Source organism: Pipistrellus kuhlii, unplaced genomic scaffold (genome assembly GCF_014108245.1).
Source record: "Pipistrellus kuhlii isolate mPipKuh1 unplaced genomic scaffold, mPipKuh1.p scaffold_m20_p_41, whole genome shotgun sequence".
NCBI lineage: Eukaryota > Metazoa > Chordata > Mammalia > Chiroptera > Vespertilionidae > Pipistrellus > Pipistrellus kuhlii.
This window is the reverse complement of record NW_023425542.1, coordinates 1032603-1053318: the sequence shown is the minus strand read 5'-3', so window position 1 is coordinate 1053318 and position 20716 is coordinate 1032603. Positions and strand designations below refer to the sequence as shown.

General features: G+C 59.8%; 1 protein-coding gene across 1 annotated transcript; it reads right to left on the bottom strand.

Annotated features, from left to right (window-relative positions):
• Positions 1 to 1296: 1296 nt before the first annotated feature.
• Positions 1297 to 13918, bottom strand: CHGA (chromogranin A). The gene is made up of 8 exons (XM_036411614.2): positions 13677 to 13918; positions 12866 to 12912; positions 10538 to 10631; positions 9652 to 9720; positions 8328 to 8438; positions 4948 to 5385; positions 3523 to 3971; positions 1297 to 1473 (listed from the first exon to the last, which is right to left on the bottom strand). The coding sequence occupies exons 1-8, from the start codon at positions 13720 to 13722 to the stop codon at positions 1390 to 1392; spliced, it is 1338 nt and encodes a 445-aa protein (XP_036267507.1). The 5' UTR covers positions 13723 to 13918; the 3' UTR covers positions 1297 to 1389.
• Positions 13919 to 20716: the final 6798 nt, after the last annotated feature.

Genomic DNA, 20716 nt, shown 5'->3' with positions numbered 1-20716 from the left:
GGACAGGCCCGCCACACACACAGCCGGCTCCCGGGCCAGCCGGGAGCACCTGGCCCGCGGCTCTGCGTTGCGTTTGCCCGTGGGATGGGGTTATGCCCGCAGGCGGCCGCCTCGGGGAGGGGTTACTTCAGACGAGTTCCCTCGTCCGCCGCCTCGTCTTGGGAGTGGGGGTCCGATACTTGACTGAGCAGTGGAGCCCTCCCCGCTCCATGCCAGGCCCAGCCTCGCCAGCCCCTCCGGGGACTGTGTTGGTGTCACGCTGGTCTCCTGACCCTGTCTGCCTGGGCCTCTCGAACCCCCGCCAGGATGTGCCAGCCCCACTTGGTGGACGAGGAAACCAGGGCTCGGAGAGAGCCGGAGCGCTCGCCGGAGCCCCCTCGCTGGGCCGGGGACTCCAGCTCCAGTCTGCCGCCAAACCCCGCGTCTAGGGGCTCCGTGAGGTCAGGGCTGTGGGCCCACAGAGGTCACTACAGATGTCCGCCGGGCGCCCGGACAGCCCGGTGCTCGGCGGGTCCACACCGGTCCGCACACCCGCCCGGTCCCTTCTTACACGTGCCCTGTCCCCCGGTGAAATGCTTGGGGCACCACGCCTGCCCGTGGCCTCGATGAGTCCTGTGAGCCTCAGTGTCCTCATTCTCAAAGCTGAGACGGAGCCCTCGTGAGCCGTTACATGTGCCAGGACTTCAGATGCCCAATTCCTGCATGTGCCAGGTCAGGATGGCACTCAGGCCGCGGGCGCCCGTGGCAGCCACTCTCCCTGCACCAGGAGCGCTGAGGCCGTCTCCCTCCCTGACCCCGCCTGCTGGGGGCCCAGCTCAGCTGTGGCTGGGAACGGGGGGGGGGGGGGGGGGGGGGGGGGGGGGAGGGAGAGGAACCCGGGCCCTCCCGGGCAGGTGTGGTTTAACCCCCACACACTTGGAGGCCAATGCCAGCACTCAGTGACACAGGAGATGGGACACTGGTGCCCGGGAGGCAGCCCTTCGCCCCAGATCCCATGGCTAAGAAGCTGCCCGGAAAGGACGCCCCAGGGGGGCGGGACCTCCCCCGCCCCTTTGCCAGAACCCCACCCACGACACCCCGGAGCCAAGGGGAAGGTTCAGAGAGACAGGAGAGCCCGGAGCAGGTTTATTTTCCTTTGCAAGTTGTGTGCAGGGTATACCCAGCCAGGATGCTCCCCCTTCCCCGGAAGGTCAGAGGTTACTGCCGTTGTGCCCTAGAGAGCTCCCCATGCTCAGAGAGGATCGCCGTGTGGAGTCGTGGGGTCTGCCCCGCGGAGGGGCCCGGGGGCCAGGGCAGGTGAGGGAGCGGGGGGGTAGGGGGCCTGGGCGCGGGGACCGCAGAGCCAGGGCCTTGGCTGCCGCCAGGCCTGGCCGGAGGGGCTGGTGGCCCTCAGCCCCGCTGCAGCGCCTGCAGCTGCCGGGACACCTTCTCCAGCTCCGCCTCGATGGCCGACAGACTCTCCAGCTCCTGGTCCTGGGGGAGAATGCCGAGGGTTATGCGGGGCCTGGCTGGGCTGTGCCAGCATGCAGATGGGTGGCATGGCTAGCTGTGTGGCCTCGGTCATGTGGTCTTGGTCATGTGGCCTCGGTCAGGTGGCCTCGGTCAGGTGGCTTTGCCTCTGAGCCTCGGGGCCTCTGTGTACCACGTGGACAGTGATGCCACTGGACAAGGCTGCTGAGGAGTATTGTGCAAGAACACAGGGGAAGGGGGGCCCCCACCCCAATGAGTGAGGGGCCCCGAAGCGCCTGCCAGCTCCCTTCTTCACAGTCAGAGGGAGCCCTGGGCTGGAGGAGGAGGAACGGGGACCCCTCCACCCAGCCTGCTGCCTCCTGAATGGCTCCAGGTGGGTGCTTGGAAGACACTGCCTCTGGCTCAGTCCTTTCAGCCCCCCTCGACCTTGGCTCTGACGACGGGTCTGGGGTGAGCCCAGGCCTGGTTCCCTCTGCTCCAGGCCTCCCACCTGAGCAGCCAGGGGCCCGTGACAGGGGCTGGAGGCTGTGAGAACTGCCCCAGGTCCGGGTGGGACTGGAGGGACAGGTCCCAGCCTCCTAAGGCTGGGCCTCAATTTTTGAGCCCAATCAGGGGGCTCGACAGGATGGTTCAAGGGCACATTCTGTGTAGCCTGGCGGGGTGCCCCAGCCTCAGGAAGCTTCCAGGTCCCAAAAGCCGGGCCTGATGCCCATGAGACTGTGCCCTGGAACTCGGAGCAGAAGTCAGGGCAGGCCACCCCCTGGCCTTGACTAGGGAGGGGTGGTCTTCCCGGGCCCCTCCCCGCCCAGCCCCGAGGCCTGCACTGACAGCCCATCTGGAACCGACGTCAGTGGTTGCCATGGAAACAGGAGCCCAGAGCCCTCCCTCTGGGAGGAGCCACTGGGGCCATTTCTAAGAAGACCCTTGGGCTCTGGGGAGGGGTCCCCGCTTCTCCTGCTGCAGCCAGGGCTCCCTCTGCCTGTGAAGGGAGCTGGCAGGCTTCTGAGTGTGGGGAAGGGGTGACCAAAGGGGCCCAGTCTCTGCACCCCGCTGCAGCCGGGCTGAGGGCAACCAGCCCGGGGTGAGGAGCAAGTTTGTTTCCTGGAGCCCCAACCCTCAGCCTCCTGGGCTCCAGCCGCCAGGAAAGAGCCTCAGTCTCTCCACTCCAAGGCCTGGTCCCAGGCCGGAGGGAGGGGCGGAGACCGCCTGGGCCCTGAGGCTTGAGCCACGGACACCCCTCCGCCCCCCACGGCCTCCTCCAGCTCCAAGGCTGTGGCCAGCCCTGCCTGGGACCAGCTCCCCCCATCCCCTCCTGTGCGGCTGCATCTCTGCACCCCACTGAGCTGAGCAGCCCTGGGCACGGCCGGGTTCCAGGCTGCCCTGGGTTCTGATGGTGACAATGAGGTGCCCCCAGGGGGACCCATGAGGTTGAGGAGAGTGGCCTGGAGGAGGCCACACAGCCAGGAGGAGGCAGAACCCAGGTTTCCGGGCACCCACTGCTTCCCCTCACCCCCTGCAGGAGGTCCAGCTGGCCCTGCCCCTCCCCCTCTGCCCTTCAGGGGTGAGAGGCAGGGCCTGGGCCTGGGGGCGGAGGGTGTGCGTGGGCTGCTTGGGTTGGGGACAGGACCCGGCTGGATCTCCACAGTCTTCCCAGGACACCCCTGTCCCTCAGTGTCCCGTCCTCTCAGGCCCTCCCAGCTCCGGGCTCACGGGTGCCCCGGGCTTGGGTCCCCTGGGCAGCAAACGGCCCTCCTCAGGCCAGTGCGGGGCGGATTCGGTTTCCCTGCTCTCTCCCGGGTCCGCCCACAGAGGCCCGGCTGTTCGGGGCATGGCGCTCAGCACCTCACCCCTCCGTCCAGGCGCTGACCTGAGCACCTGTCTGCCAGCTTCGCTGGGTGCCCGCTGTGAGCCGGGCTCCCTCCCTTCCTCCTGCCCGTCCAGCCGGCCTCGAACCCAGGCCCCTCGGTGTCTCCGGGCTCCCCGTCTGAGCACCTCTCTGGGCCCAGACTCCCCGGGGCCAGACCCTCCGTGGGCGGCCCGCCCCGTACCAACCTCCGGCCTGCGGTTGGCGCTGCCCTCCTCCTCCTTCTTCTCCTCGGGGTAGCTGCGCCCCTGGGGGGCCAGGCCCCCCTCGGGGTCCTCCTGGGAGGACGGCCTCCAGCCACGGCGCAGCTGAGGCCCGGGGCCCCCGAAGCCGTAGCCCCGGGGCCGGAAGGAGAGCCTCATGGAGCGGTCGGGGTCGTCCTCGTCCTCCCCCTCCTGCCGCTTGTCCGCCGTCAGCTCCTTGGCCAGCTGGTCCATCTTGCTCCACCGCTTGGCGTCCTCCCACTCCTTGGAGAGCCGCTCATCCTCCGGCTCCGGCTCCCTGCTCTTCCCGCCCCGGAGGAGGCCCCGCGGGGCCCCTGCCATCTCCTCCTCCGGCCCGGACTCCGGGTCCCCCTGCCCCTCGGGGGCCTGAGCTTCCTCAGCCCCAGGCTCTCCGGCTCCATCCTTGGACCAACCTGGAGCAGGCGATGAGGGGGAAATGGTCACCGGCCCCGGCCCCGTCACTCCCTGGCTGCTCTGTGGCCACTGCTGACCACAGACCCATCCTGGGCGTCAGCTCAGCCCGTCAGCATTCTCCTTGGAGGGAAAGCCGTCTCACCCCAGGACCTCTCAGAGCCCCGAGGCGGGGGTGACCGGAGCCGCCTCTCAGCCCCAGCAGCTGGGAGCCCGGGACTCGGGACGCCGTGCTGGGCAGGAGGAAAGGCCTGGACAAGGCGCATGGGGGAGCCAAGGTCTTTCTTAAACCCTGACTGAAGCTGACACCGTCCCAGAGATGCCTGTCCCATCGGCCATGCTGTCCCTCTGTCCCCAGAGCCTACCCACTCCCCTGCCAACCTTACCCACTCCCCTGCCAACCCTACCCACTCCCCTGCCAACCCCACCCACTCCCTACAAACCCCACCCACTCCTCCTGCAAACCCCACCCACTCCTGCAAACCCCACCCACCCCCTGCCAACCCCACCCACTCCCTACAAACCCCACCCACTCCCCTGCCAACCCTACCCACTCCTCCTGCAAACCCCACCCACCCTCTGCCAACCCCACCCACTCCCTACAAACCCCACCCACTCCCCTGCCAACCCTACCCACTCCTCCTGCAAACCCTACCCACCCCCCTGCAAACCCTTACCCATCCCACCCTGCAAAGTCCCTCTAGCTCCTGGGTTGGGGAGGGGATCTGTGTGGAACTGTGAAGATGCATGGTTTGGAGTCCGACAAACCTGGGTTGGAATTTCAGATTTTACTACAAATTAGCTGTGTGACCTTGGGCAAATGACTGACCCTCTCTGAGCCTTAGTTTCCCATCTGGAAAATGGACATAATGAGGTAGAATGAGATTGTGGATGAGCCCCGCCCTCCCTCCCTCTCACCCCCCACACCCGTCCCCCGCTCTCCTACACATCTGTCGAGGTCTCAGAGATCATACATACTCTTGGCCCTCCGGACCTCCTTGTAGCCAAGGCTTGGGTGGGGGTCAGCTGCCTCGGTGGGGCCTTCTTCCTCAGAGAGAACCTTCTCTCCAGCCTCCTCCTCCTCGTCGTCATCGTCCTCCTCATCTTCTCTCCTCGCCTGCTGTCCTCGCTCCGCATCCTGGCCCTCCTCTCTGTTGCCCACTCCCTGGGAGGGGCCCTCGCTGCCCCCCTCGGGCGGGGGCCCTGGCTGTTTCTGGCTGGGGAGGCTGGCTGGGGGGTGGGTGATGGCATCCCCCTCCTCCTCCGGGACCTGGTTGTCCTCCTCGTCCTTGGGCCCCTGCCCGAGTTCAGGGGAGGCCTGGGGCCCGGCTCTGTCCGTGTCTTCACCGCTCTTCTCCGCCTCAGGAGAATCCGCCCTTTTCTCGGCATCCTGGGAGGGCGTCTCTTCTGTCCCTTCTGCAAAAACAACAGAGCGCAGTTGGCACCCAGGGTCTCCCCGAGGCCGGCGTCAGAGCCCAGTCACTGTGTCTCTCCGATGCCAACACGTCCAGCCCGGACACCCGGGGCAGAATGCAGTCTACCCTCTCCATGTCTGGCTTTGACCCGAGCACAGATGACCGGTTTCTTTGTAATTCTACCTCTTAAAGAAGGAGGTGATTAAAAAAAAACAAAGACCTTGAAAAGGACCCCAGAAGGTAGAGCCTGAATGGAGAATGAGGACATCAGCGGAGCTGCTGTGTGACCGTGGGGCAGTCCCTACCCTCTCCATGTAAGAGGCACCTCACTGAGACCGCGCTGCCCCTGCCCTGCGGGGCCTGTTTGGAGCCTCCTGTGGGCATGCTCGGTTCTTCAATAGCTGTTTCCATGAAGAGGGTTTCCTTGTGGCTGCTCTGGAGACAGCCGTTAACAGTGGAAGCCCCTCCCATCACTGGAAAGGTTACCCGCTCCCTCTGGCGCCAGGACTCCAAGGAAAGTGCTCCCCTCCCACCTACAGAAACTCACACCGATCCTCCCTCGGTGCTCCCCTCTCACCTACAGAAACTCACATCGATCCTCCCTCGGTGCTCCCCTCCCACCTACAGAAACTCGCACCGATTATCCCTCGGTGCTCCCCTCCCACCTACAGAAACTCACACCGATCCTCCCTCGGTGCTCCCTTCCCACCTACAGAAACTCACACTGACCCTCGGTGCTCCCCTCTCACCTACAGAAACTCACACCGATCCTCCCTCGGTGCTCCCCTCCCACCTACAGAAACTCACACCGATCCTCGGTGCTACCCTCCCACCTACAGAAACTCACACTGATCCTCCCTCAGTGCTCCCCTCCCACCTACAGAAACTCACACCGATCCTCCCTCGGTGCTCCCTTCCCACCTACAGAAACTCACACTGACCCTCGGTGCTCCCCTCCCACCTACAGAAACTCACACTGATCCTCCCTCGGTGCTCCCTTCCCACCTACAGAAACTCACACTGACCCTCGGTGCTCCCCTCCCACCTACAGAAACTCACACTGATCCTCCGTGCTCCCCTCCCACCTACAGAAACTCACACTGATCCTCCCTCGGTGCTCCCCTCCCACCTACAGAAACTCACACCGATCCTCCCTCGGTGCTCCCTTCCCACCTACAGAAACTCACACTGACCCTCGGTGCTCCCCTCTCACCTACAGAAACTCACACTGACCCTCGGTGCTCCCCTCCCACCTACAGAAACTCACACTGATCCTCCCTCGGTGCTCCCCTCCCACCTACAGAAACTCACACCGATCCTCCCTCGGTGCTCCCCTCCCACCTACAGAAACTCACACTGACCCTCAGTGCTCCCCTCTCACCTACAGAAACTCACACTGACCCTCGGTGCTCCCCTCCCACCTACAGAAACTCACACCGATCCTCCCTTGGTGCTCCCCTCCCACCTACAGAAACTCACACTGATCCTCCCTCGGTGCTCCCCTCCCACCTACAGAAACTCACACCGATCCTCCCTCGGTGCTCCCTTCCCACCTACAGAAACTCACACTGACCCTCGGTGCTCCCCTCCCACCTACAGAAACTCACACTGATCCTCCGTGCTCCCCTCTCACCTACAAACACAGCTATCCTCCATCCCCGCCTCCAGGTACCCAGTCCGGGGTGCTCTTTGCGCTGACACATGGCTGCTTCCCTTATTGAAGCTTACACACATGCACACACACACACACACACACACACAGACACAGACACACACAAAGACACACACACACAAAGACACACACAAAGACACACACACACAAAGACACACACACACACACACAGTATACACTGAGTGGCCAGATGATGATGATCTCTGAACGCATAATAATCTGGCCACTCAGTGTATATCCTATATAATAAAAGTCTAATATGCAAATTGTCTCCTTGACCAGGAGTTCGACCAGCAGGCAGGACCGGCCAACCGCCCATGTCCCCTCCCCCTGGCCAGGCTGGCAGGACCCCACCCATGTACCAATTCATGGATTCGGCCTCTAGTATACTCACAACCCACTGCCCACCCACAGCCCATAGGCATCCACAGCCATCCAGACCCTCGTTCCCGCGGAGCCAGGGTGGGGGTCCGGCCATGCCCCCTGCAGGCTTCCTGAGGGCCGGCCCCTGAGAGCCCGGCTCCTGGAAACGGCCTTGTTCACCCCCTTCCCCACGCCCTGGGCAGGGCCTGCTGGGCAGTCTGGAAGTTTGCAGGTGGGAGGGTGAGCACACGATGATCTCTTTGACCCTAAAAGCTCTCTGGTTTCAAGGAAGATGATTCATTTGGTTGAAGCATTGTCCCATACACTGAAAGGTGGTGGGTTTCTCAGTCAAAGCAAACTCCTAGGGTTCATGTTCAATTCCTGGACTCTCTCTCTCTCTCTCTCTCTCTCTCTCTTCCCACCCACCCCCTCCTCTTCTTAAAAAAAAAAAAAAAATCAGCAATGAACATATCCCCAAGTGGGGAGTAAAAAGAGAGCTGACCCAGGTTCGTTTAGTGTTTCCAGCCTGCTCCTCTGTACCCTCCTGTGACTGGCGATGCTACGGCACCGAATCCCAGGAGGCCACATGCCCGGGGCGGGCGCCCTGCGTGGTGCCCACGGGAAAGCCAGCGTCACAGCGGCTCGCCTGCTGGCCGGACCCTCCCTGCTCTGAGTGTCGGCCGCTGGTGGGCTTCGGAGTGAGGCAGACCCAGGCCCACCGGTGCAGTGATGCCTCGGACAAGGTGCTCACCCTCTCCGGGCCTCGTTTGTAAACGGAAGGAAGTAGCAGCCACCTTCCAGGGCGGCCAGGAGGGGCTCCTGCCTCCTGGGACCCTCCATCTATCAGGGCTGCTGTTCCTGTCCCCTTCCCGCCCCCCGCCCCTCTGGCCGGACTGGCCAGCACTGACCTCTCAGCTCGGCCTGGTCATTCTGCTGGTCCTTCTGCCGCTCAAGAAACTTGGAGAGCTCTTCCTCTAAGGTGCTGTGTTTCTTCTCTGGACGTGCCCTCTCCGTGGCACCTGGTAGGAGGGAATAATAAATTTGGTCTGAGCTGGCGCACTTGTCTGTGACGGCGAAGGCCTCCGTTTGCTCATCTGGGCACTGGGCACACACGGTCCAGGCCTGCCAGGCGGGAGGCGGAGGCGGTGAGAGCATGGGGACGGCGGAAGGGTTGACTGTCCCTGTCCCCTCCGAGCTGGGGCCCATCGGTGGCCATACCGCCTCCAGACTCAGTTTCTCACCTAGGAAATGAGAACAAGCCTGCCTGCTGCCTCACAGAGCGGCAAAGACTCAGATGGAGCAGAGGGTCCCAGGGGCCGAGGCAAAGAGGGGGCCCCCTCAGGACCTGGCCGGGAGCTAGGGAACCCTGCAGCAGGTGGCAATGGTGACGGTGACCCTCAGGGTCCCCATAAGTCCAGACATTTGGGAGAAAGCCAAACACGTGCCTGAGTCCAAGCCCAGGGCTGGCACCTGCTGCCATGAGCCACACCCCTCCTCTCCCTGCATCAGCCCGAGGCTGCAGCTGCCGCCGGGACTGTCCCCTCCGGTGCCTGGCTCCTGACCGTGGCCCCTGCCCTGGCACCCGGCCCTCTGCAGCTGGCACTGATGTGCCCCCCAGGCTGGGAGTTTCTGGCATGGCCAAAGGAGCCTGACCCCATGGCTGTGGGCAAGGGAGTGTGCCCAGAGGAAAGAGGTCCTCTTTGCCACCCAATCTCGAACATACAGCCCAACTCCAGAGCCTGGGCGGCATTAGGAGAGCTGCGTGCGGTTTCGGCGTGTCCCTAGCTCACTGTGTGGCCGTGGGCAAGGCTCTCGGCCTCTCTGGGCCTTGATCTCTTCCACTCTATTGTGGCCGACCTGACCAGGTGGCATGGAGGACCCTGCCGTTCCACTCTCTAGTTCAGTGGTCGGCAAGCCGCGGCTCGTGAGCCACATGTGGCTCTTTGGCCCCTGGAGTGTGGCTCTTCCACAAAACACCACGGCCTGGGCGAGTCTATGTTGAAGAAGTGGCGTTAGAAAGAAGTTTACGTTTAAAAAAATATGTGGCTCTCCAAAGAAACGTCAATCGTCGTGCTGTTGATATTTGGCTCTGTGGACCGATGAGTTTGCCCACCACTGCCCCAGTTGAACAGAAATAACTGCGGACCAGAGAGAACCCAGACCTTCCGCCCCGACTTCTGACGCTCGGTCGCTGGAGTTTGCCCAGATTCAAGTACCCAAGGCTGCAAGTACCTTGGGGAGCGAGGTCTTGGAGCTCGTTCAGCAAATTCTGGTGCCGCAGCATCGAGAGGATCCGCTCATCTGCAACGGAGGAGGGTGTCACAGGCCGCGGCCAGAGGACGGCGGGGGAGAGATTGCCATCAACCGTGTCTGCTGAGCACGCAGACCTCGTTCTGGAAACGCAACGCCTGGGTGGCAGCGGCAAGATGGGGTCTTGCGATAACACTTCGGAAATGACCCCTTTCCCAGGTGCCGATCAGCGTCCTACCACAGCAGAAAGGTCAGCGCTGTCCCCGCACCCAGACCCTGGCCCAGAGAGGGCAGCCCTGAGCTGAGGTACCGTCTCCGGGCCTTGGCTCGTGCTGGCCGACTCCCCACCCCGAGTGCCCTTTCTCCATTCTTCCACCGATTGGTTTCCAACTTTTAACTGCCAGCCCCAATGCCAGCCCCAATGCTCCATCCAACAGCTGCTCAAAACGTGACTGCCTGCGTAGCAAAGCTTTCTCCTCCTGCCCACCTGCAATGCTGCTTTTCTCATCACCTGTCTATAAGGCGTCTGCCAGGTGCCAGCAGCTGTTCTTGGCACGGGGGCTACAGCACACAAAACCCCCACCCGCAGGGAGCTTGCGTTCTGGCGGCTGCTGTTCCAGACCTGGTTTCATTCTGCGCAGAGTCCTGACTGAGTGTGTTCCTGTTTGTCCGTCTGCCCATCTGTACGCACGGGGCCCGGACCTCCTCCATCTCCCTGGGCCCCCCAGGCTGCAGCACAGGCCTGGGGAGGCTGGCACTTGGTCAGGGACAGTTGAGTTAAATCATGGAATGCCACCAAAAGCCACACCCCCATGCCCTAGCCCTCCAGCCCAGCAAGCGACAGCCCCTCCCCCAGCCCGGCCCATACCTGCTCGGAGGGTCTTAGAACACTTGGGGCTCACGGGCCTGGGGCCGGGATTGGCCAGCGTGTCAGAGATCACCTCCACGAAGCACTTCATCAACTGGAAAGAGAGTGGGGCAGTTGGGGTGGGTTCGGGCGTGGCACTCAGCCCCTGAAGGCTCCAGGGCAGATTCCTAATGAGGCCATAAGGACATTTGCTCTTCTCTCCAAGAGCTCATGAATGCCTGGCTCCAGGGCACAGCTCTGCTCTCTCAGCAACGACCAGAGAAAACCTTCAGATGGTACTTCCGTACAAGGCACTCCAATCCCCTGGCCAGCAGGTGCCCCTCTGAGGGGGGTGGGTACCTGGGGCCTTCTCGTCTCCAGGGGTTTCTCTAATGAGGGGGAAGCTGCTCCCGGGCATCAGACATCTGTTCTGCAAAAGCATCTCCATCTTGCAGATGCCCACAGAATCAGCTCTGTCCAGGAAGCCTTTCTGGACCACCCAGAGGAGAACAAAGACCTCCCCTGGCGCCACCCTGGCTGGGAACAGGACGTGGATGGCTGTCCCCCAACATCCCCAGGCTGTCCCATACTGGGGCGATGCCGCATGGTCTGGCTCCACCCTCACGCCTGGATGAACCTGCTGGCTGGAGGTGGGCACCGTTGGCTCTGGATGCCCATCCCAGGTCCTCTCTCGGAAGGTGCTGTGGACAAGGGGCACCTGATAAATGGATATTGGAGGATGATGCCAGCTCCAGTGTGGTATCCTAGCGGTGTTATCTTGGGGATGACCTCTCTGAGCCTCAGTTTCCTCACTTGTGAAATGGCAGTGAGAAGAACCTCCCAACTCCCCTCCCAGGGTGACAAGGCACAGATGGGAAAACACTCTATAAAGCTCAAGTGCCACACACACCCAGGGAGAGAGACACAACTCCCAACCTGCTTCAGCTGGCTAGAGCTGGGGGAGAGGGGGGTGGGCAGGGCAGGGCAGGGCAGGGCAGGGGGTGTCAGACAGGCATCAGGCAATGCTGGCAGGGAGAGAGGGCGTGAAGGCTGTGTCTATGGGATACCAAGGCAACCTGTCCAGGGATGCAGGATGGCAAGCTGGCGAACAGGCTGTACAACTGTTTCAGCATCCTGCGGAGGGAACGTTTGGGCCTCTAACAGCTGTTCTGGGGCCCCTGACCCCAGGCTCCAGCGTACAATACGGTGACCTCAGTGTCTCCCAGGAGGGATCTGGCGAGGAGGGCCCTTCAGCCTGCCCCTTGCATCTCCCTGCAGCCCCAGACCTTGCACCGGGAACAGCAGACAACCCAGAGATCCCGAGACCAGATTCCGAGAGAGAGAGACACTGGGTCTGAGCCCCAGGAACAATAGGGAGATTCAGGAGGGAAGCTCTAGACATAACAGCGCCCGTTTACTGAGGACCTACTGTGTGCCAGGTACCTCACCTCTGCCTCCTACTCCTCACAGCTCCCCACAAGGAAATTACTGTTACAGGTGGGAAAGGGAGAAGCTCAGAGACGTTAAGAGATTTCCCCAAAACCTCACAGCTATAATAGAACGGGTGGTGGAGGTTTAATACAGGCTAAAGCATAGGAACCACCGTGGGCGCTCTGGGCTGGAAGGAAACGGCTCCTGGGAAGGGGGGAAGCGGACGTTTACCTGCCTCTCAGGTGGAGGTATCTGTGAGCACCAGAGGCTGGACAAGCAGCCCCAGCTCAGGAATGAACTTCCAAGTGCACACCTAACAGGAAGTACCTCTCGCCGGCTACAGAGCCTCCATCAGCGTCTCCTAAGTCTCTTTCCCGAGTGACATCCACCGTCAGCCTACCTGGCTGGGGCTCGGGGTGCAGAAGCCATCGACCCCGGGTGTGACCATTGTGGCTCTTTGGGAGAGCCATGGCCTGGGTGCCTGGGGGGTGGGGTGTGCTGCTGGCAGAGCGCTGGGTGGGGATGGGGGGGAGTAGCACAGGGGGAGGGGAGACCTGGCTCTCCCCTGTGTGTGGACAACGACAACCACCGGACAGAAAAGCCACCCCCAGCAGCCCTCGGCGGGTCTGCCAGATCCAGGCTGTTCGATGGTGGGTCTGGCACCCCAGCCCAGCAGGCAAGACACGGGCCCCACTGGGCTGCAGACAGCTCCGAGGACGCTGGGGACGTCACGCTACGGGCGGCAGGGCAGTGGAGCAGTCTTTGGTCTCTTGGTTCGCTAGCTGTCCCAGGCTCAGCAGCCGCAGTGCTGGCTCCTGGCTTTCTGCCAACTCACTTCTGCAGCTGCCCAAGAACTGGCTGTAAGGTGTCCCCTGAAGCTTCCTACCCCTCCGGGGGCATCCCCACACCCCTCCTTACCTCGTCGTCAAATTTAGTCATAGGGCCGTTCACAGGGAGGGCCATGACTGGCAAGAAAAAGAGAGAGAGAGAGAGAGCTGGGGTCACTTCTCAGTCCTGAGGGGAGAGCCCAGGCCTTGGCCAGGTTCACCAGGGGCCCATCACCTCTCTGCTCCCCCTCAAAACTGCCCCCACCCAAGCGAGATGCTGGGGCTGTTTCGTTTCCAGCCCCTGGTAGCTGCCCCATGAGGGTGTCTCACAGAGGCTGCACCTGAGAGCCTTAGCCCTTCCCTTTGGGGAAGCTGCTCAGAACGGGGAGCTGAAGGCAAGCGTGAAAACAAGGCCCAGGGCTGAAGGGCTTGGGGCGGGAGGAGAATGCAGGGAGAGGTGGCGAGACCTGGCGGCGAGGGAAAAGAGATGGAGGAGGAGGAGGAGGAGTGTGAGATGGCAAGGAGAGGAAGAAGTCAAGGGCAGGAATACAGGTGAGCGGTGGGATGGAAAAGGGAGAGAGGCAGAGCGGGAGCCCGCGGCAGCCCTCCCATCTCCCCCAATGACCTTGACCAGCCAGGGCGCGGAGCCGGGGTGGAAGCACCTATGAGGTGGAAGCACCTAGGGGCCCGGAGTCCAGCCCAAAGGAAGGACAGGGTCTGCGCGTTCTGGGCCCAGGACACCCAGCTGGGTTTGCAGGCAGGCGGGCGCTGTCCGCGGTGCTGAAACTCGCTGCGCGGAGGGGAGGGACCGAGGGGCGCGGGCGCTGCGCCGGCCGGACGCAGGGCGGGCAGGGCCGGAGGCAGAGGGGCGCCCAGGACCCTCTCCCCCACACTCCGCTCACCTTGCCCGGCGCACAGCAGAAGCGCCAGGACTGCTGCGGAGCGCATGGCGAAGCCGGGACGCCGAGCAGCCGGAGGTCTGGGGCCGGGCGCGGTGGGCACCCGGGCGCGGATGGTTGGACGGGCGGTGCGGGATGGGCTACCGCAGGCGCTGGAGCGGGGATGGGGGTCGCAGAGTCTGTCGGTGCACCCACCAGCCTCTCTGCACAGAGTTGCGACACTGCAGTAGCTACAGCAGAGGCGTGCGCCCGCTACCGCTTATATACCCCACCCCGGAAATGACGTCATCAGACCGCCCCTGCCCCTGGCTCCACCCCTCTGGGGGTCCGGCCGTTGTTCCTTCCATCCCCATCCTCGCCCCTCTGGCCCAGGCTGCACACACAACTAGTAAGTCTGGCTACCAGGCAGGCATCTGGCTTCCAGGAGGTGGCACCGGGGACGTGGCTGATTCTCCGCCACTCAAGGCTCCACCGACTTGCTGTGTGTCTTGGGCAAGACACTCCTGGTCTCTGGGCCTTGGGTTCCTCCACTGCGCGGTGAGATCCCTGCCAGTCCTCGCACAGCACGCCGTCCTTCCTCCGACATGCCCCCCCCCCCCCCCTGGCATCCATTCAGGGGCTCCCTCAAATATGCAGCAGTGGCTTCCTGACTCCTGTCTGAGTAAGGCCTCTCTCTGGCAACCCAATCTGTGCCTTCGTGACTTGTTGTTGTACCAAATATCTATATATTTATTTGAATAACATTCTGTCTGCATGGCTTCCACAGTGCTCAGCACGGCGCCTGGCACAGAGATGCATTTAAGAGATGATGTTGAATATACTGAGTGGTAGTTCAACCCGTGCTTGAGCGAGTCCTGGGCTCTGGCCATTGTTGGGCCGCTCTCGGAGGAGTGGGGGGGAGCGGTGAGGGAAGGGTAGGGGCCCTCTCTTGATGTCAAACCAAAAGAGGTGGGCTTGAGACTTTACTCAGTAGCCCTGATCCACCCCTTAAGACCACCTTCTTGCCGCTGTGACCCATCCTGTGTTTGAGAACAGCTCTCACCTCTTCTTGAGCATTCTCAAACCCCGAGTGTCGTGTGTAAGGTTGGTTCCCTGGCTTGTTTCCCTCTGCCCTCGGGCCCTCGTGCTCGGCCACATGTGTAAGGCTCTGGAGGGTCACTGCCCAACTGCCGTGAAGAAAGCTGAGCCACTTTCCAAGGGAGTGGGCCTCTCTCATGGAAACTTCCAGAGCCGCTGCCAGCCTCCGGGAATGCCTGTTTGTCATGAGACTGAGCACAATCAGCCAGCAAAGACGTCCCAGCCAGGCTTTGTGAGTGACAGTGCCACCCACTAGCATTGCTCTGTGCGTCCTAGCTGATGGTCCATCGCTGATGCCTGGCAGCATCCTGGGCCTACATCTGCGAGGGGTTGGATCCTTCTTTGCAAGTTTGCAAACGGCAGAGACCCGGGAAGCGGCAGTGAGCACATGGCAAGCGAATGGGGACATTGGATGTAGAGCTTGTCTTGCCCAAATGCCCCATGTGTCCCGCCGTCTCATGACCTCTCACCTGCCATTCCCTCTCTCTGGTAGGCCTCCCACTACCATCCCACCCCTCCCCTGAGGCCTGGCACACTTCCACACCACTTAAGTCCTGAGGTACCTCCTTCCTTTCCTTGCCTCCACAACACTTCTTTGAGTTTTTATCACCAAAGATTGAAAGCATTTGCCTTTAGGCCCTGACCAGGTAGCCAGTTGGTTAGAGCATCGTTCTGATATACCAAGGTTGCCGGTTCGATTCTCCCATCAGGGCTTGTACAAGAAGCAACTGATGAACGCATAAATAAGTGGAACAACAAAAGGATGTTTCTCTTTCTCTCTCAAATTAATACGCAAGTAAAGAGAAAATATTTGCCTTTATTTAATTTCACTTTGATTTCCTTAGTGTTTGGTCTGCATACTTTGCATCTTGGGACTTTGGTTCCTGGCATGGTGCTGGGCACATGGTAGGCACAATGGAAAAACAAAAGAAGGAAGAACGTCACAGCCCTTGATCCCATCTTTGGGCTTGACCAGTCAGGTCAGGATGAGCTTCTGGAACAAAAACCCCTAAACTACAGTGGGATAAGATGGGTCTTATTTCTCTGTCACGCAGCAGCCACGACGTGAACAGTGACACTCACTCAGGGGGTGGCTCCACATGAGATTGCCATCTTTGATGCCACGGCAGCTACTCTAGTCACCGCCATTTATCCGTCATCACATAGAGACAAGGGGTGGAGGCCGAGCAGCTTCTTTGTAAGGATATGATGCATGTATCACTTCTCCCGGGGGTGAGCACTCAGGCACAGCTGTAAGGGAGGCAGGACAGCCACAGGGGTGGTTCCGATTACTAGAGGAAGGGAATACTGGAGGACAATGACCTTTCTCTTACTACACATCCCATGGGGATGATGACAGTAACTCATCTCGTGGAAAACTTCCTGTGAGCCTGGCGCCGTTCTAAGAGTTTGCGGGTGCCATCATTGCACCGTATACAGGTGGAGTTCTGCAAGAGGATGAAGCCCAGATGCCCGACGGCACTCACCGTATGTAGTGAATTGATGCCTCCTGCATGCATCTAGAATGGCACTAACTATGCACCGCCCTTGGGAGAACCGAGGAAATTGTCTCTCAGATAAGCTCTGTGTTGTACGGTTCTGATGGGGAACCATGTAGGGGGCTGGTGATGGGCACATTGTAAGGAGCTAGGCACTGGGTTCGATTCTTGTCTTTGTTTGGGTTCCCCAAGAGCAGATGCCAAGACAAGGATTTGGGATTTCAAAGAGTTCAATTGGAAGTGATTCCAGGAAGCACAATAAGGAAGTAGTAGATGGGACAAGGAAAAGAGAAAAGCCGTTGGCGGTTGTGTTGATGATTGAGTCACCGCTGAGGGCAGTACCTCAGAATTGTGCCAATGGGGCGAGGAAGCTGGGTCTCTCCTGGAGGCTTGATTTACCAGCACTCTGCTCTGCTCTGGGCTGCAGGAGGAGGAAATCCGGGAGGTGTATGGTCTGCTCTGGAGATGGGCTTAGGTGCCCACCTTGGAGTCACGTTAGAGTGCCAAGGGACCAGCAGGTCTCAACCTGCGCATTGCCCTCTGGTTCCCCAAGATCTGCTGCCAAACTTTGATCCACGCACACACTCTATACATATACTGTCTTGTTCTGTATGTGACATGAAGCATTGAGCTGAATGGGTGGTGGAGCTGTAGCATAGCTCACAGAGAGGGGGAGAGGGAGAAAAGCAAAGGTAGGAGCTCTTTGCATTGTGAGTATGTCAAGAGCATGTGGGTTAGACTACTCCACCTTCATCCCAACTGTCTTGTGGTGGGCAGAAATAGGAAAGCTAAAAACTACATTTCCCAGATGTCCTTGCACCTTAGGACCCGGTTATGATTTAGGTTCTACCAGAGGAGCAGGAAGAGGGTTTGGAGTTGTGTGTTGCCGGTGTGGGGTGTGGATGGGACCAGGTGGGTGGCTCTTGAGACAGCTGTGGCGCCAGCTCCCGTGGCACCGCAGTTTGGATGAGGTTTTGCGAGTGGTTTCTGGAAACACACTTTAGAGTCAGCTCCTTCAGTTCTTCCAGTGATTCTGAAAGCCACTTACTATCCTGTTTTCTGAAATGAACCCCGATTGAAACAAGGAAATGGCCAGGCCAGCCAGCAAGCAGTTCTGACAGCAAATAGCAACCCTGGAGTGGAGGGTGGCCAGTGGATGGGGTGCTGACAGTGGGAGTGTGCGTAGGCCCCTGTCACTACGTTGAAGGAAAGGAATAGTGCCAGGCTATTTATTTCCAATCCCCGTACAGCACGGGCTCAAATCCATCCAAACCTGCAGGGTTTCATCCTGGGAGGGTGCACACTGTGGTGTAAGCACACCTGTTGACTTTCCTCCTCACTCCTCCTCTCTCTGCCCTCCCCCCGGGTCCTTCCCCCCTTCTCGACCTGGAATTCCCGTGAACCCTGTCTACTCCCATGGTTGACTCCAGGACCCCAAGCCCTGATGCTGACCCCCACGGGCTCTGTCTGGGGTGAGGTCTGACAGCTCCCTCAGCCTCGATGGTCCTCAGTCCTGCAGCCACGCGCGGAGCTCAGTGCCCCTCACGCCTCACTCACACCGTCTCAGGCCTTGACAGCTTCCCCTCCACCTCTGGCTCTGGGCTTGATTGTCCTTTTTTTTAAATTTTAGTTTAGTTTTTTTTTTCAACTTCAGTTTACATTCAGTATTATTTTGCGTGTGAGTTTCACGTGTGCAGCAGAGAGGTGAGACAATCATATACTTTACAATGTGTTCCCCTGATATTTCCAGTTCCCACCTGGCACCTATGTAGTTATTACAATGTGACTAACCCTGTTCCCTGGGCTGTACTTCCCGTCCCTGTGACTGTTCCATAGTGACCAACCTCTATCTCTCATCCCTTCACCTTTCACCCAGTCCCCCTCCCCTCTGGGAGCCATCAGTCTGTTCGCTGTACCTCTGAGTCTGTTTCTTTCTTTAAAAAAAAAAAAAAAAATATATATATATATATATATATATATATATATATATATATATATATATATATATATTTTGTATTTTTACAGAGAGGAAGGGAGAAGGATAGTTAGAAACATCAATCAGCTGCCTACTTTATACCTCCTACTGGGGATGTGTCCACAACCTAGGTACACACCCTTGACCACAATTTAGTCCACAGGCCAATGCTCTATCCACTGAGCCAAACAAGTGAGGGCTGTTTCTGTTTTGTTGGTTCATTTAAGTTGTTTTTTAGAGTCACATGTAAATGAAATCTTGTCTTTTTAATCAATTTGCAGGGTGGCTCTGTAGACTCCCGCCCTCCTTAGGAGGTGCCTTGTGAAGCCGAGCTGCAGTGGGGGGTGGGAGAGCCCCAGACCCCAGGGTCAGCTGGTCACAGAACTTCCCCCAAGCCAGCCCTTCCCACGCTGTGCCCAGTGCCCCGCCTGAGGGGGGCACGCTGTGCTGAGTGTGACGGAGCTGAACGGTAGCTGACCCTCTGCACGCATCGGCTGCCTTTCTCTCCCCAGGCCTGCGAGGAAGTGCCATCTTTCTCCCCCATAGACTGACTGGGGGCGGAGGCTTAACGAAGTCGCCAAAAATGCTAAGTGGCCACACAGCCTGGGTGGCAGAGGCAGGACTCGGCCTAAAGCTGTAGTGTGGGGCACAGGAACATAGACGTTTCTTTCTTGTAGATAAAGAGGGCAAGTGCTGGTATCACCTGGTAAAAGAGGCAGCGGAGACACAGAGACACCTTGTCCCCAGTCACTCAGCAAATCAGCAGCGGATGTGATGGGAGCCAGGCTCTCCTTGCCCGCCCCAAAGTTCTCCTTCCAGGACAAGGCTGCCTTCCTCCCAGGTCCCCCGGCGGCTACAGGACGGCCGCCCAGGCCTTTCCTGGGTGTCAGGGACCTTGCGGAGGCACGCTCTGCAGACCGTCACACAGTGCCCTCTCTGGACCAGCCTCTTTTCACCCGCTCTCCCGGAGTTGTCAGGGGCCTGGGAAGGGGGAACAAACATTTACTGAGCACCTACTGTGCTCAGGGCTCCGTCTGGACGCTTGGAACATGGTGTGAAGAAAAGAATGTTGTGGAGCGTGTGCTCCCGGCTGGGAGACGGGCAGGGAACCGCAGTGAGTGCTGGGAAGGCGGCGAGGCTGTGAGAACAGGAAGAGCAGCCCTGGCCGGTGTGTCTTGGGGTTGGGTGTCAAGCTGCACCTGTTGTAGTGTAACCCCCATCTTACAAAGGACGCCTCGAAAAGTCGAATTCTGGAGTCATTTATTAAAGGTCCGCGGCATACGAGGGAGCAAAAACTCCAGACCTTGCAGCCCTGAACAGCTTGCCACCTCTGGCTTTTATTGCCAGAATATCACAAAGGTATCGATCACATCTTTGGGTCTGGAATGAAGAACCAGTTTCGTGCAAAGCTTTTACAGAAGCAAAATTGAGCAAATAAGTTAGCTAACGTATCTAAGAATCACTGAATCAACAGAAACACATTATCTGGGACCACCTGGGCAGTTTAGAATAACTGCTGTCCAGAGGGGCAGCCGAGGCTGGGATGACAGGACCTCTGAGTCCACCAGAATGCATTACCTGTAGCTACTGTGGCAATTTAGGGTCTGTTCTGCTTCTGGGACCACTGAGTCAACTGAAACGCAGTTATCTGTAGCTACTGAGACCATTTAGGACAATTGAGCTGATCTGGTTCTCAGAAGAATGTGCTTCGATGACCAGTGAGATCACAATCAATGGGATATTCAAACCATCATCAATGGAGTATCGGGATCCAGAAAATCAAAATAACTTCCTATTGTTTTAGCAAACAAGTAAGTACAGAGCCCAATCAGCAGTTTCTACCTGAGGTGACTGCCACCATCCTTCACACCAACAGGCCGCGGGTTCGTTTCCTGGTCAGGCACACACATGCCCCGTGGCAGGCTCGATCCCAGGTGGGGGGTGTGCAGGAGGCAGCTGATGGACGTTTTTTTCTCTCGCATCCATGTTTCCCTCTCTTTCTTTTCTTCTCTCTCTAAAAAATTAAAACAGGAGAAGAGCAGAGCAGGGTGAGGGGCTTGGGAACAGGGCGGGAGGGGTGGCCTCCTCAAGCAGGTGGCAGGAGAGGCCTGGCTGAGACCGTCACTTAAGCGAGGCCTCGAAGGGCTTGAGGGAGGGAGCCCCGTGGATTCCCGGGAGGAGAGCGTCCAGGCAGCACGCAGAGCCAGAGCCAGGCCCTGGGCCGGGTAAACGGGCAGGTTTGAGGCAGAACCGAGGCCCGAGGCGGCAGGAAGAGGGCGGGTGGGGGGGTCCTGGGTGAGGCGGGATCGGGCCGGATTGTGCAGGGCCTCGTGGACGGGGAGGGTTTGGGCTTTGACTCTGAGAGGCAGGGGTCATTGGGAGAAGAGGGGCAGCCGAGGCTGGGATGACGGAATGCCCAAGGGCATTTTATGGAGGTGCCTGCAGTCCTCGCTGGCTCCCAGCTGCCCCCACACCCACCATCCCGGGGCCCG

Excerpts from the sequence above, each read along its gene's own strand:
- CHGA (XM_036411614.2), bottom strand. The coding sequence starts at position 13,722 with ATGCGCTCCGCAGCAGTCCTGGCGCTTCTGCTGTGCGCCGGGCAAG. Across the intron at positions 10,632-12,865 it reads TGACTAAATTTGACGACGAG|TTGATGAAGTGCTTCGTGGA; the intron begins GTAAGGAGGGGT and ends CTCTCTTTCCAG. Across the intron at positions 8,439-9,651 it reads CCAAGACCTCGCTCCCCAAG|GTGCCACGGAGAGGGCACGT; the intron begins GTACTTGCAGCC and ends CCCTCCTACCAG.